Raw genomic sequence first — 16156 nt, 5'->3', positions numbered from 1 at the left:
GGTGGAGAACAACAAAGAAAATATCCCAGCCAAACCCCCCAGAAAACCAAGCAGATATAGTGCTAGTTTAGTATCAGAGCCTCAACACCTGAGGCTTCTGCAGTAGGAGGAACTTACTTTACCATCTGTAACTTTATTATTATTAAAATTACACATTATACAACTGTACATCAAACAAAGCCATTTTCATGTTTAAATTACTCTTACTATTTTATGTAAAAACTTAATTCACCCCTTCACTCCTTCACTCTATTTTACACTGTTTTCAAATGTACTGAAATAGAACTAATCACACTGAAACAAAATTACACAACTACACCCAGCCACAGATAGCAGTTTTAATAACACAAAACAAAATATGGATAAATTAATAGTGTTTTAATTAATATCCATTGTGTACATTCAAACATCACTATAAAGCAGAGGCAGAGGGATGTGTTTGATGTCTGGATCACTCAGTGGCGGTACAGCAGCCTGGGTCTCAGGGTCTGTTTTGTCTCTGTACACTAAGCTTCAGAGGTGGAGACTCTAAAACACATGCAGGATGTGTATGAGTAGAAGATACAGATACATGCATTTGACATATAAACGGCATATAAACGCGGTCCTACGAGTCTAGTACAAAAGTCAAGAGGATAAATATCACAAAAACTCCAAAGCACTCTCTTTTCATGTAAAATTAAAATGCCTTTATGGAATAGATATAGTTTTTTAATTGTTGAAGACGTATATGCCAAAACGCACTGTGCATGAAAGTGCCTTTGGGTTTTTGATATTTTAGCTTATTTTAGCACAGTCACATAATCATTAATAAACTCCTAGAGCTTTTTCTTCTACTCTAAATTTCATGTACAATTACTTAATCTTTCAAACATAACATGAAGGCAGGAAAAAAAACTATAACCAAATTTTTACCTTTAGTTCATTCATACTCTAAGGATCTTCTCCCATTCCGTGGCTGTAAGTGTAAACACAATTTTTAATTTAATTTCAAATTCTGCCTATTTTGTAGGCTTTTTAATTCCTTTTTAGTGGCACAAATGTAAACATACCCGATAGAGAAAGTAGCCTCTGCTCTGGATTCCTCCAGGTCCCTGGAGGTCGGCCTGTAAAAACATTTAAAAAACACACAATTTAGCCACCTGCAAAATTGCTCTTAGTGTTGTCTACAGCACCTCTTCACCACCAACATGTACCCACTCAAAGACTCACATCTGGATTTGAAAACACACACTCTCCACGTTTCTTGCTCACGTTTTATCGGCGTCCACTTTGTGTTTGTCAGTGCTTTGATAGTAAGTGGGGGAGGAATTCACCTGGCTTGCCACACCAATTATAGACCATAATAACTCTCAGCTTGGGAAAGAACAACTAATGTAGAGTGAGTTTGCACAGAGTGAGGAGAGCTCTCAGATATGCAACAGCATGATTGATGTGGACGCTCAGGATGTGGATAAACACACTGAAAACAATTACAGAATGGAGCACACACATTTCACTATAAACATTTGCAGCAAGCGCACAAAAGTGGAGCTGCTTTCATCGTGCCTGCTGCAATTATCATCATCTATTCATCACCTCTTTCTATACCATCCTGTTGCTCTTGAGATATCCAAATATATACGTTTAAGAAGTAACTTTGCATAATAGCTGTCCCACAGTGTAGGGGGATATTAAACAACACAGGATTTAATGACAGTTTGAGCCACTGATTGCATTTTGCATTCAAAAAACAAAGTATTTCTCTTTGTTTTATCAGTCAGTGGCTGTGGAGAACAGATGTGAGTGGTACATACGTGCATTGTGAGTCCTCTCTGTCTTCTAGTATTTAGTTGGGAAACTAGACGCAGAAGAGGGTGCAACTGAGGGGACTGACAAACATACACATATACAGACACATAGATAGATACAGGCAGATACACACACATGAATAACAGCAAAAAAGAAAGTACAGACTATGGAATGTACAAGGGCAAAGAGAAAAACAAGTTTTTTTCTCTCAACAGATAAACGCATGCTACACAGAAATACAAACGTACAAATGCTTCCTCACTGCAGCAAAGTGTGTTGCCTGTATAAATAGATCACATTCTGTGTCTCATTCTGTATCACAGAGATGGTGGAGTGAGAAAGCGAACAGCATCATATGTCACCGAAGCAAAATGCTGTGTTATTTCAGTAAAAGTTGCTGCATGTGCATTAAAGGATGTTTCCTGTCTGTGCTGGCTTCAATAACCATAAATCCACACCGAGGAAAAAAATATGATGTTTGTAAATATGACATCTGTTTTTCACACTGCGTATAATATTTGACGATGTAAACGTATCATTCTATTTTATATTAGCTGTAGAAAAAGGCTCCCTGCATCATCTAGCTTGAGTTCTGTTATGTGGTAAACAGCCAGAAAGTCTTTTGCATACAGAAACAACATGAACAAGGATTCATCTTCATCAAAAACAAACATACAAACAAATAAATAATGACATATTTTCCTTATAGTTAAGTATAAAATTGTGCGCTAAAATATCATCTGCAACTTCAGACACAATCCCCTTTGCTTTTGACACAACATTTGTGTGAGGTGTCAGGTATGAAGGGCAGACAGGAAGGATCGCTAACCCTAATACATCCAGGTTCTCGTGCGATCATGAAGCACAGCCTCCTACTAATCTATGATCTATAGGTATTTCACATGCAGAGCAAACACAGAGCAAAATTTTATCATACATATGTACATATTTAGATATATTAGGACCGTGCATGTTTACATTTCCAAGTGTTGGTCTGGCATGCATTTGTGGTTAGGGGCATGACGTGCAGTTACTTTTAATTGCTGGTGTTAATAGCTCTGATAGGCCTAAATTCAGCCGATTAAGAGGCGTCACAACAAGAAGTGCAGATTCAGTTGTAAAACAAAAGAGGTGGTTTTTTTAGGTCAAGCAGCATTCTGCAGCAATCCAGTTCAATCTTTTAACTTACCCCTCCCTTTGACAAGACAGAACCTTGTGGTCTAGAGTAATGAAACAAAAACTGCACATAGAGGGCAGGAATATATATATATATATAAAAATAACAAAAATAACAACCAAACCCACTCAAAAACCAGCACAACACATGCAATGTTTAATCTATAATGATAGCCATATAAGGCAAAGCATTAAAGTGTGAGAAAACATTTACTTACCCTTTTGCTATTTTCTCTCACATTCAGCTCCTGAACACACAATGAAATATTGACAACTAAATTAGTCTTTGGTCTTTTGCATGTCTTTTTTTTTTACTGTTGACATTGTATGATGTTAGTGGGAGGGTCATCTCATGCGTTTGTAGCTGTGAGCACTGAAGCTCCACCCACATGCTGTTCACATGTTGCTTACGAGGAGCAGCCAATCAGAAAGATCTCGATAAACAGGAAGGCGGTGGAATATGAAACTGCTTGTGAGCCGGCACCAAATCCAAGTATAAGATCCTTTTAAATTATGAATTATGCAAAGCTGCTCTTGTAGAGTCCAAGATTAAAGACATCAGACTGGAGAAAGAGCAAAATAGATCCTTTTAAAATTATGACTGTTGCACAGTATTTGTGTCTTTATAGTTCCACGTATAGTTTTCATAGTGTTTTGTATTGGATAGGGAAAGCAGGGTATCTTAGTCCAAAGTCTTCATACTGTGAATTCTCTGAGTTATGGTTTGGTCGTTCTTTGTGAATTCTGTCATAATGCCATAATTGATGTTTTAATGTTGTGTACCAAATTCTGCAAAACAAAAGTGCTTCATGTTACTTTTCAAGTAAACAACTCTGAGGTACCTTTGATTTCTGAACCAGCATCAACACACAGAGTTCTCCTAAGACATCAGATGCCTGGAAAGAGACCAGAGAGTTGTTTAAATGTTTCAAGTTATTAAAATACACACACACACACACACACACACACACACACACACACACACACACACACACACACACACACACATATAGATATATAGATATATAGATATATAGATATATATATATAGATATAGATATAGATATATATAACTCACCAAAAACCTCAGGTCTTCAGAGAGGTAGGATGAGCACATGGCATCAATCTGCAAAGCGACACAGAGAATGGTGGAGGAGTGCAGCAACAGAAATGATTAAAAAGAATAAATCAGTGTGCTTTACCTCTCTGAGTAGCTGCCCCTGATCTGCTGTTGCCTGCTGAAGATCTGCTGGAGCACCTTTTTGTTTCATACAGAAACACATACAATATACAGTTAATACAGAAACTGACGCAACCGATTTACAGTTTTTCTCCCTTGCCCAATTTGTCATTTCTATGATTCAGGGGTCAGCTAAAACCAAGGAAGAACAGGAACTGTTATTATTATTATTATTATTATTATTATTATTATTATTAACAATAGTAATAATGATATGTATTATGTATGTGTTAGACCTTTAGACTGTATTTATGAGACTAAAATCTTTAAATGTATTCAAATACATGTATATAAATGTTCAACTAGGAGTAATAAAAAACTCTCTGTACAGCAAGTCAGTGTCTGAAGTATGTTAAACTGTATTATCCCCATCAAATAAAATTTTAATTTAAAAAAAAAAAAGACATTTAAAATGTTTTACCACATTAGGCAAATAGCTGAGAACACTTTTCTATATTCTGAAGAAATTATAAATTAATTGAATATGTTTTTATGATGAAAATCAATTTGACTTTTCCTCACTTGACAAATTTTATGCTCATTACTATCTCAGCATTATTTTACTGTGTAAGTGCTTGCTTATTATTTCTGTATTTATTTTTTACCTCTTATGTTGCCCTTACAATAAAGGTAAAACAAACCCAACTCCTCACAACACATATAAATGTAAGTCTATTTTTGATCTACAAAATAAAATCTTTTGTAAACTCCTTCACCTTGGAGAATGACTTTTGCAGAAGACAATAAGTCAACATTTTCCAGCACTGACACTGACTCCAAAAGATTACACGCAAACTCACAGATTACTCCGACAGCTGGAGAACTGACTGTCAATCTACATCTAAGTACATCTCAGTCATTTGTTACTTTCTGTGAGCTAGTAAACGCAAAAAGTCAGGGGTTTAAGATTTTTTTCCTTTCACCAAACTGTCTTGTACAGTTTGATATCATATCAGAAACTAAATCCAGGTAATATTGATACAGAAGATAGACAAGAAGTTCATGTTAAAGTTAAGATTTAAATTTCTTTATCACAAATCATTTTTATTTTGTTCTTTCTTAGCTTACTTGGATAGATAGATAGATAGATAGATAGATAGATAGATAGATAGATAGATAGATAGATAGATAGATAGATAGATAGATAGATAGATTTAGACGTTATTCTTTAACTTTTTAAATTAGGAATAAACCTGCTTATAAGGAAATAAGCTGACTGACTTACTTTGGCAGACTGGTATGGTGAGGATGAGGAGGGCTGCGAAGGTGATGCTGGCCGTGCGGAGTGGACTCATGGCGCTGCTGCTGAGGCTGTGCAGGGTACTGAAGGCTCCGCGCTGACTTTGGCTCTGAAAGGTTCTCATCTCTCTCTTTGGCTGGCCTTTGGTGTCTTTTGTCTTTTGACTTCTTGCTCTTCTGGCAGCTTGTATCTCACGTCAGAGAAATATGAAGGCTCGTGTCAAACACCCGCCTCTCGTGCTGACACTTGACTGCGTCACTGGAGCTCGGCGCGCGTAAAAGTTGTTTGATTGCCGCAACAGGTTGGCGGAACGAGGTGCTTCGGGCAGGCTGATGAAGGATGGATGTAAAGCAGGAAGTGAGTAAAGTTGTATCACGTCCATCAGAAAATAAATCAATAAATAAGATAAACATGTTTTTTTTTTCGTTTCGAACTTGAAAAATACGAATATGATAAAGTAGGCTACAGTATTACTCATGTCTTTGAATTGATATCTAGTTTCAGATCGGTGCCTATCTTCTTTTAGAATTGTAAAAATTCCCACATGAATTATTGTAAAGTATACAAAGTATTTATATCATAACAATCATGAGAAATTTTCTCCACTAGCTGTGGATTTTATTTATTTATTTTTTGTTATTAATATCATTAATAACTTATTTTTCCCAAAATAAGTTAGTATTCGGTCTTTACATTAATAATAATCAATTTGCACGCTTGTTGTTATTGCATCACATGAGCTCAGGAATCTAATATTAGCATGTTAGCGTTTTAAAATCACTTATGCTATGCAAACTTTTTCAGGTGTGGTCTTGGAGAGAGGTCACAAGATTCAGGTTCAGCTAAAGTAAACAACAGATTTGAGCCTTCCTTGGCAAAAATAAATAAATAAATAAATGAAACAATATACCTAAAGCACAAGAAACACACAACATTAACATTTACACATAAAGACTAAAGGGCGATTTATAGTACTGTATTGAATCCATGGTGGGCAAGGTCATCATTTGACTTCAGAGCAGAGTTACGCAAGCAACAAAAACTGCACACGTCCACACTGGCAAAACACAATCTATTTTATTAGCATAATGAGCATGTTAACTGCAATCTTTTACATTTTGTTTCACTGAGGTAGTGTCCTTGTGCTATTCAATATATGATGTTTACACTACATATTGCCACCAAACAGACTTATCAAGGTTGCTGACGTCTATGCCGCCACATTGTGTAGTTACATTACTAGTAAGGTGCCCATCCCGTTATGGCAAAGGCTATGTTATGAAAAATAAAGTATTAGTTAAACATAACACCATGAAGGAGCCAGGGGAGACAGAAGGAAGTAGAAAACACAAAGAAATCAAAATAAATCAAACCCAATAAGGTCAAACCCAGTAAACAAAAGATCTTCATATTAACAGCAAACATGTTTTTGTTTTAGTTATCTGTATATCCACTGTGCATGTATTAATGTGCATCAAAGCACTTGTTTGTATTTCTTCCACAAGTAAAATGTTCTTAAAGGAAAATCCTAAAAAAACATTTTGACACAGACCTGTACACTCAGCTCACAGTTTATAACCTCTAAACTAACTATTGTTAAACAGCTAACACCAGATGGCCAATACTTCACTAAAATTGGGTCATGCAACAGGACAATGATCCTAAGCACGAGAGCAAATCTGCAACAGAATGGTTGAAAAATACAAGAATATGCGTGTCATGGCTCAGTGTCCAGATCTCAACCTAAACGAAATCCTGTGGTAGGTGCATTAGAGAGGTCAATGGACTGAAGCAATGTTTTAAGCAAAAATTCCCTTACAGTGATGTGAGAGACCAATAAGGTCATACTGAAAATTTTAACTTCAAATTATTGCTGTTAAAGATTGTTCTATAAACTACCAAAACATGGGCTATGCACCATTAAGTCCTATGAAAACTTGGTTTTTCACATGATTGTAGTTATTTTTAATCATATTTTTATGCTAAGTCACACTTTCATCGTGTGTTTGAACACAGGTGCCAGTAAAAAACAAGAAAGATGGTAAGTGATATAAGAGAGGTTTTAAAGGGGTAAAAAAAAAAAAACACACACACACACACTCAGGATAATCAAAACAAAAAGTTGAAAGGACTGAGAGTTGGTGTAGACCATAGCTTTGCTGGGAAGACATAAGCAGAGCTATATCCCAGTTACTGTTTATGACTTTTCACCTTGTTCCTAAAGCTTGAAATTGGTTCTGGTTTCATTTTATGTGGTCATCAGCAAAACATCACCTCACCTGTGAGATGGAAAATGTTATTTCACGCTTGAGACCCGCTCTAATAATCAGTGGTAAACACTAATGCAATATGATATTGTAGCATGGATTATTTAGTGCTGGTGCTAGTTATCCAACACACTGTTGTGCCCAATGATAACTAAAATAACAATGGCTATTAATTTTAATGAAAAGAGACAGAATATATGCAAAAATCCAGAAAAAACAAATTATATTACAACCGGTTACTTAATCAATCAATTATAGATCAGTCTTGAGCTCCATGCAAGATCTTGACTCATGGGATGAGGATGATCATGAGGAAGATAGTGGATCAGCCCAAAACTACATTACAGGAGCTTGTTAATGATCTGAAAGCAGTTGGGACCATAGTCAAGAAGAACACCGCTGGTAAAACACTAAGCACTAATCTTACAACATCTGCAACGTCTCCCTGCTCAAGACTGCACATGTACAGAACTGTTTGCCAGTGAACAGCTAAATGATTCAGTAAAGCCTTGGGGGGGAAAGTGCTGTGGTCAGAAGAAACCAAAGTGCAGCTCTTTGGCATCAACTCAATCCACCATGTTTGCAAGAAGAGAAATCCTGAGTATAACCCAAAGAGCACCATTGCGACCCTTAAAACCGAGATGGAAACATCATGCTTTGAGACTGTACTTTAGATGGAGGCATGTACTGGAACAAGTTGGATAAGAACCTCCTTCCCTCAGCTAGAACACTGAGGATGGGTCGTGGATGGGTCTTCCAGCATGACAATGACCTAAAACATACCGATAAGGAAGCAAAGGACTGGCTAAGGAAGAAACACATTATGGTCATGGAGTAGTGTAGGTAGTTTCCAGACCTCAATCATATAGAAAACCTGTGGAGGGAACCGAAGCTTTGCGATGCCAAGAAACCTAAAAGAATTATAGAGTTTCTGTAAAGAGGAGAGAGGCAAAATCCCCCTTGCCAACAAGGGTTTCTCCACCAAGTACTTAGTAATGTTTTACGTGTAGCTTAAACACTTACAGTGGGGCAAAAAAGTATTTAGTCAGCCACCGATTGTGCAAGTTCCCCCACCTAAAATGATGACAGAGGTCAGTAATTTGCACCAGAGGTACATTTCAACTGTGAGAGACAGAATGTGAATCCACATGGTAGGATTTGTAAAGAATTTATTCCTAAATCAGGGTGGAAAATAAGTATTTGGTCAATAACAAAAATACAACTCAATACTTTGTAACATAACCTTTGTTGGCAATAACAGAGGTCAAACGTTTACTATAGGTCTTTACCAGGTTTGCACACACAGTAGCTGGTATTTTGGCCCATTCCTCCACGCAGATCTTCTCGAGAGCAGTGATGTTTTGGGGCTGTCGCCGAGCAACACGGACTTTCAACTCCCGCCACAAATTTTCTATGGGGTTGAGGTCTGGAGACTGGCTAGGCCACTCCAGGACTTTCAAATGCTTCTTACGGAGCCACTCCTGGACATGCACTGGCTTCAGCAGCGGAACACGTCTGGCACTGCGGGATTTGATTCCCTGCCGTTGTAGTGTGTTACTGATGGTGACCTTTGTTACTTTGGTCCCAGCTCTCTGCAGGTCATTCACCAGGTCCCCCCGTGTGGTTCTGGGATCTTTGCTCACCGTTCTCATGATCATTTTGACCCCACGGGATGAGATCTTGCGTGGAGCCCCAGATCGAGGGAGATTATCAGTGGTCTTGTATGTCTTCCATTTTCTGATGATTGCTCCCACAGTTGATTTTTTTCACACCAAGCTGCTTGCCTATTGTAGATTCACTCTTCCCAGTCTGGTGCAGGTCTACAATACTTTTCCTGGTGTCCTTCGAAAGCTCTTTGGTCTTGGCCATGGCGGGGTTTGGAGTCTGACTGTTTGAGGCTGTGGACAGGTGTCTTTTATACAGATGATGAGTCCAAACAGGTGCCATTCATACAGGTAACGAGTGGGGGACAGAAAAGCTTCTTACAGAAGACGTTACAGGTCTGTGAGAGCCAGAGATTTTCCTTGTTTGAGGTGACCAAATACTTATTTTCCACCCTAATTTACGAATAAATTCTTTACAAATCCTACCATGTGAATTCATGGATTTTTTTTTCACATTCTGTCTCTCACAGTTGAAGTGTACCTCTGGTGCAAATTACTGACCTCTGTCATCATTTTAGGTGGGGGAACTTGCACAATCGGTGGCTGACTAAATACTTTTTTGCCCCACTGTATTTCCTTCAATGACATACAAATAAATTTATACATTTCATCTAATGTGTTTTTTTCTGGGTTTTTGGTTAATATTCGGTCTCTCTCCATTAAAATGAAACAACTATAAAATTTGGAGACTGTTCGTTTCTTTGTAAGTGAGCAAACTTACAAATTCAGCAAGGGATCAAATAATTATTTCCCTCACTGTAAGCATGGAGCATAATGTATAGTATAGTGAATTATGTCTTCTTTTTTTTCAAACTTTTGTTAAACTTTTCATGCATTCACGCAGTCGTGTATAGTTAAATGTACATCATTATTAGGATGAGTCATTACAGATCATTACTGAATTATCTCTTCTAATACCAGGTAATTGTTGGCCCTTGTGTGAAGCAGCGTGTGTAAAAGCAGACACACTTGGCAACGCTACATTTCATTTTGATCCAGACAGTGTAACAAAAGGAAATAATGATCGCCACTGTTCTGTTTTCTTAACAACCCAATATGAATATAAGATGAATTAATGAGATACTACAAAGCAAGGTGGGTATATTTTGGCTGTAATTGGCTTCACTGTTACAAGCAGGGGCTTGGATTGATTGACTAAGAAGGCATGACACGAACCACAAATGAGAAACAGATGCTGCAACAAAGATTCTGAAGATTTATTGGAGTCATGTAGATACTCCATAAGGACTTTGTGCACACAGCAATATGTGATTCATTGTCTCAAGATTTGAAAAGCACCTTTGCCACTTACATGTACATATAAAGCTACTTGAGAAATTAAAATACTGCTTTCATTTACCACTTTCATTACCTGCCACCAGATAAAATGTATATATATTGATTCACTGTAAAAAGATTAAAGGTCATTTTTAAGTCACTTTTGCTGCGGAAACAAGAGATGCACTCGACAGAGGGCTGTAATCTGCTCACAGCTTTGTCTTCGAAATCTGATGCGAGTTTGCTTACTGGCACAAGTAGAAACAAATGGAGTGTGCTGATAATGGAGCAATTCAAGGAGTCATCACACTCATCTCCACCCTTGTCATCCTCCTACACTAATCTCGCTAACCATGCTTTATCTCCCACTTTTCCTTATTGTGAATGGAGACCAAACAGGGGAGGTCACGGTGCAAGCATAACAGCAGGATGACAAGCTATATTGTTCTTTGCTTTTTGATATTTGTTAGATAAACACAAGTTTTCACGGTCTTTTGAAGTGAAATGGATGCTAAAGTTACTTCAGAAACACCTGCTGAGCTTATGAAAGCTCCCCTTGGTCCAGCATTCTGGAGAAGTCTTGAAATGTCACGACCTTTAACGAGTTCTGTGTTGTCATGAAGCTGACTGGCATTTGCGTATGTTGGGGTAAAATATTTTTTGGGAGTTAAAACCCAAAGGTATTTAGAGAAGGTTATTGTCTATGATTCACACATTACTTGAAGCCAAAACACAGATTACAGTCTTTATTGTGCAATAATTATTTCAAAGAAATGAAATCAGGACGTTTGACTCAGTAGCTACCTTACTTACTGGAATCTTAACATTTCATCAGTATTTCTAAATTATCCATGGCTTCATAGTGTAGTGGTTTACACATTCACCTTAGAAGACTCCTGGGGATTCTATTAAATCAAATCAAATCAAATCACTTTTATTGTCACATCACATGTGCAGGTACATTGGTACAGCACATGTGAGTGAAATTCTTGTGTGCGAGCTTCACAAGCAACAGAGTTGTGCAAAATACAATAATGTAAACAAGCAAAATACAAGAATGGCTACATCTGAAACTAATAAATATATGTACAATATATAATAGTATATGCATTTCTGGATGTGTATACTAAATATTTTTCTACGTGTGTGTGTGTGTGTGTGTGTGTGTGTGTGTGTGTGTGTGTGTGTACACATATTTTACAAATTAAATAGAGTAAACAATGAATAGAATATATAAAATAAATAAAATAAAATATACAGAGTGAGACATGTGCAAAACAGTGGCATTACTGTACAGTATGGAGTGCATAATGTTTAAGTTCCAGTAGTGAAGCTGAGGTGTCTATGAAGTGTTCAGCAGTCTGATGGCCTGATGGAAAAAGCTGTCTCTCAGTCTGCTGGTACGGGACCGGATGCTGCAGAACCTCCTTCCTGATGGAAGTAGTCTGAACAGTTTATGGCTGGGGTGACTGGAGTCCTTGATGATCCTCCCCGCTTTCCTCAGGCACCGCTTCCTGTAGATGTCTTGGAGGGAGGGAAGCTCACCTCCAATTATCCGTTCAGAGCACCGCACTACTCGCTGGAGAGCTTTGCAGTTGTAGGCGGTGCTGTTGCCATACCAGGTGGTGATGCATCCAGTGAGGATGCTCTCAATGGCACAGTGATAGAAGGTCCTGAGGATGCGGGGGCTCATGCCGAATCTTTTCAGTCTCCTGAGAAAGAAGAGGCGCTGCTGCGCCTTCTTCACTGTTTTGTTTGTGTGTACTGACCACGTAAGATCCTCAGCCAGGTGTACGCCAAGGAACCGGAAGCTGCTCACTCTCTCCACAGCAGCGCCGTTGATGGTGATGGGGGTGTGTACTTCTCTGCACCTCCGGAAGTCCACTATCAACTCCTTTGTCTTTGCGACGTTGAGGGTGAGATGGTTGTCTTGACACCAGTGGGTCAGGGCGCTGACCTCCTCCCTGTAAGCTGTCTCATCACTGTTGGTGATAAGACCCACCACTGTAGTGTCGTCCGCAAACTTCACAATGATGTTGGAGTTGTTAGTGGCTGTGCAGTCGTAGGTGTAGAGTGAGTACAGGAGAGGGCTCAGTACACACCCCTGTGGAGCACCAGTGTTCAGTGTGACGGGGGATGAGGTGATGCTGCCCAGTCTGACCACTTGGCGTCTGTCAGACAGGAAGCTAAGGATCCAGCTGCAGAGGGAGCTGCTCAGTCCTAGATCCTGCAGTTTCCTGTCCAGCTTCGAGGGAACGATGGTATTGAATGCTGAGCTGTAATCTACAAACAGCATTCTCACATACGTGTCTCTCTTCTCCAGGTGTGACAGGGCAGTGTGTAGTGTCAGGGCTATGGCATCATCAGTGGACCTGTTGTGGCGGTATGTGAACTGTAGAGGGTCCAGTGAGTCGGGTAGTGCAGAGCAGATGAAGTCCCTGACCAGCTTCTCGAAGCATTTGCTTACGATGGGAGTCAGGGCTACAGGTCGCCAGTCGTTCAATGAGGAGATGGTGGAGGATTTGGGTACAGGGACGATGGTGGCCATTTTGAAGCAGGCTGGGACTACAGACAGAGAGAGGGAAAGGTTGAAGATGTGCGTGAACACTCCAGCCAGCTGAGCCGCGCATGACTTGAGGACGCGGCCGGGAATCCCGTCCGGACCAGTAGCTTTGCGTGCGTTCACCTTCCTGAAGCACCTCCGCACATCCTCCTCAGACACAGTGTGCGCACTGACGTCATCCGCGGTGCAATGGGAAGGGTATCCAACGTTGAAAAACAGCACAATTACCCATTGCATGGTATGGTCTCAAACACAAAGAGTGAAATGTTACAATTAACCCCATAGTCTGGGTTAGTTGTAACATATCCTGGGGTGAAATGTAACACAATGAAATAAGGGTACTAACAAAACATTAACATGTAATCTTTGTTTATTCAACACATGAATGCACTTAGAGCCATTTATGTAGCTGTGTGTGTGTGTGACAGAATGCAGAAATCTAGCTTTTGAACATATTCCAACCCCCCAAAAAAGACAAGTTATGGAATTTTCTGCAACTGAATATTTCATTAATTTTGGTTGGTCTTCCTTGAGTTTGGCCTCATTGGCTCAGTGGGCATTATAACCTACAACTCTTGCACCAATTTTGAACATAACAATGAAGCTGGAAAAATGTAGTTGTTCACCAGCATCGCAATTCCATTACTTTTTATCATGGCTTACCTTGGTGTGGTTTGCAAAGTGCTTCAGAAAGATGAGGAAATCTGTTTCTTGCACCCATCCTGATTTATTTCCACTACCAGTACTTCCTACTGGTCCATCTCTGACACAGTGGTCTGCATAATGTATGTGTGGGAACACAAACAGTGAAGTAATTGTGTTGCCAATGGCATTAACCGCATATACAAATGAAACCAGTGAACCTCTCTCTGCTGATGTCGTTGCCCCAACTTGTTTAATATAAGTTAAAGTAATAGTGTGGTAAGTTGTAACATCTGCATTATTGTTACAACTAACCCAGACTGTTGCTGTTACAACTGACCCAGACTCCTATAGCCATGAACTAGCTAACATTACAGCCAACGGCTAAAACATTAGCACTAAAGACCTACACAGAATATATCCCCATAGACATACAAATAACACAATTTAAGTTTGATGAGTTTAACTGAAAAGCAAATAATGCTATTAGAAATTGAAATAAAGTAGAAAAACTTACTTTTTGCCATACAAATTACTTTTTTTCGTGTTAAATTGTCTGTGTTTGACAAAATGTGCTGATTTTTCACATGTGATAGCAGAACTGAATTGGGCATGCACAGGATGAGTCACATCATTTGAAACTTAGCCCTGACTGGAGAAATTGGAAGTGTTACAACTGACCCACGTTACAACTATCCCCGGTCTCCCCTACTCTGCTAGGACTTTACTGTAGTTGTAACTGTCTTCAGTTACTGCTTGTTGTGCTTGCAGTTTTGACTTGAGTAATTGGCCATTGAATAATACAGTATGTCTTTTATTTGCGTTGAGAAACCGTTGACTTGCTTTTGCAGTATTATTTTCTGTTGAGATGAAGTACCGTCTGATCAACTTAGCTGAATCTGAGCCGAGAGTATAGTTATATTTGAAGAATCTCTTAATGTTCACCTACATAGAGCGTTGTTCAGCCGGCTAGATTTTGGAAGGGGTTTTTCTTCACTAAGGCAATAATTCTGTCGCTATGTACTTTAGGTGTCTTCTATGGTTTTTCAGGTTTTTTGGTTCTAAAGCTTATTGCACAGCAAAAAAGTGGACAGGGCCAGCCTTTTCTTCTTGTGTCCACGGTTTGTGCTAAGATGACAAGAATAATAATTCTCATCAGCTCAACCAGAAACCTTTACTGTAACTACTGGGCCCAGTGTCATCAATTAAAGTATTAAAAAAAATTAGACCCACCAAAACGCATCAATTTCTTACACAGTAGCAGGATGTTTTAAATGATGTTCATGGTTGGAAATGAGGAAAATTAGCAGGGAGCGTAACGTATTAGCAAGTCATCAAAGATGATTTGTTAACTTTATAAAATATGACAAACCTCTAAGTTTATTGTGTTTTCTCATGAAGAAAATCAAAGCAATAAAAAAATTGTGAGAATCATCCTGCAAACTAGTGTGAAAGTGAAATAATGGGCTTTTAAAATATGTACATAACTAACAAAGAAATGTTCATTGTGTTATGTAAAATGTTAATGTAATTCCAGTTCAGCAGTGGCTTTATGAAGAAAAATCTCTGAATAAATATATAGAATAACTATAAAGATTTTTGTATATTATTAGTTTTATTCATGTAACAATCCATGTTAATATTCTAAAGCTTAAATTGAACTGAAAATTAAATCACCAGGTTTGACATCACATGTCAAAAAAGAGAAAACTAACTTAATCAAACAACAAACTAAAGGAGGTCTTTACTGTGATTCTAATTATTTTTACTTTTGAATGCTGCTACATATGTTGGTCATATCAAGTAACAGAAATAAATTTTTTCATATATTACAGGAGATTATCTGCAGTCATACTTCAACACGTGGCTATAAATATTATTATGTTTTATCATTACACTGACTACTGCATTCAGACCAGGCACATTTACAACTTCCTGTGTAGGCAGAATCTGCTAAATTAATGTCAACAGAAGGCAATCTTCTTCCCCTCACCATAATCGATGGGAAATGTCCCACACTTATTACAGTTTTTTGACAAAGATCCTTTGTTCCCTTCAATATGTTTATGTTTGTAATACAATCAAATTCAGCCTCTGTTGATAGCCCAACCAATGCTGTGTTTTGTACAATAAAAATATTTCTAGTCTAATAAAATAAAAAACTTTAAAAACTGTTCACACTGCAGAGTGCAGATGATTTCCCGTTGCCATAGTCACTTTGAGCTTATTTCACAATCATTTTATTGGATCATCAGCTAGCTACTTTATTATTTATCTATATGCCACCAGATTAGC

At 38.4% G+C, this 16156-nt stretch overlaps 1 protein-coding gene across 2 annotated transcripts; it reads right to left on the bottom strand.

Moving 5' to 3' along the window:
- Positions 1 to 324: 324 nt before the first annotated feature.
- nmu (neuromedin U) lies at positions 325 to 5710 on the bottom strand. Of its 2 annotated transcripts, XM_085448234.1 has the most exons (9): positions 5433 to 5710; positions 4170 to 4225; positions 4046 to 4093; positions 3810 to 3863; positions 3186 to 3215; positions 1797 to 1871; positions 1053 to 1106; positions 916 to 958; positions 325 to 528 (listed from the first exon to the last, which is right to left on the bottom strand). In XM_085448234.1, the coding sequence occupies exons 1-8, from the start codon at positions 5569 to 5571 to the stop codon at positions 923 to 925; spliced, it is 492 nt and encodes a 163-aa protein (XP_085304360.1). In that variant the 5' UTR covers positions 5572 to 5710; the 3' UTR covers positions 325 to 528; positions 916 to 922. The 2 variants fall into 2 exon arrangements, with proteins under 2 accessions (XP_085304360.1, XP_085304361.1); XM_085448235.1 differs by lacking the exon at positions 1797 to 1871.
- Positions 5711 to 16156: the final 10446 nt, after the last annotated feature.

Source organism: Copadichromis virginalis, linkage group LG23, assembly GCF_057382275.1.
Source record: "Copadichromis virginalis isolate Kocher_CV1m ecotype Utaka linkage group LG23, C_Virginalis_male_GT1.1, whole genome shotgun sequence".
NCBI lineage: Eukaryota > Metazoa > Chordata > Actinopteri > Cichliformes > Cichlidae > Copadichromis > Copadichromis virginalis.
Note: the sequence above shows the minus strand (reverse complement) of the source record. Positions and strands in the feature narration are given on the sequence as shown.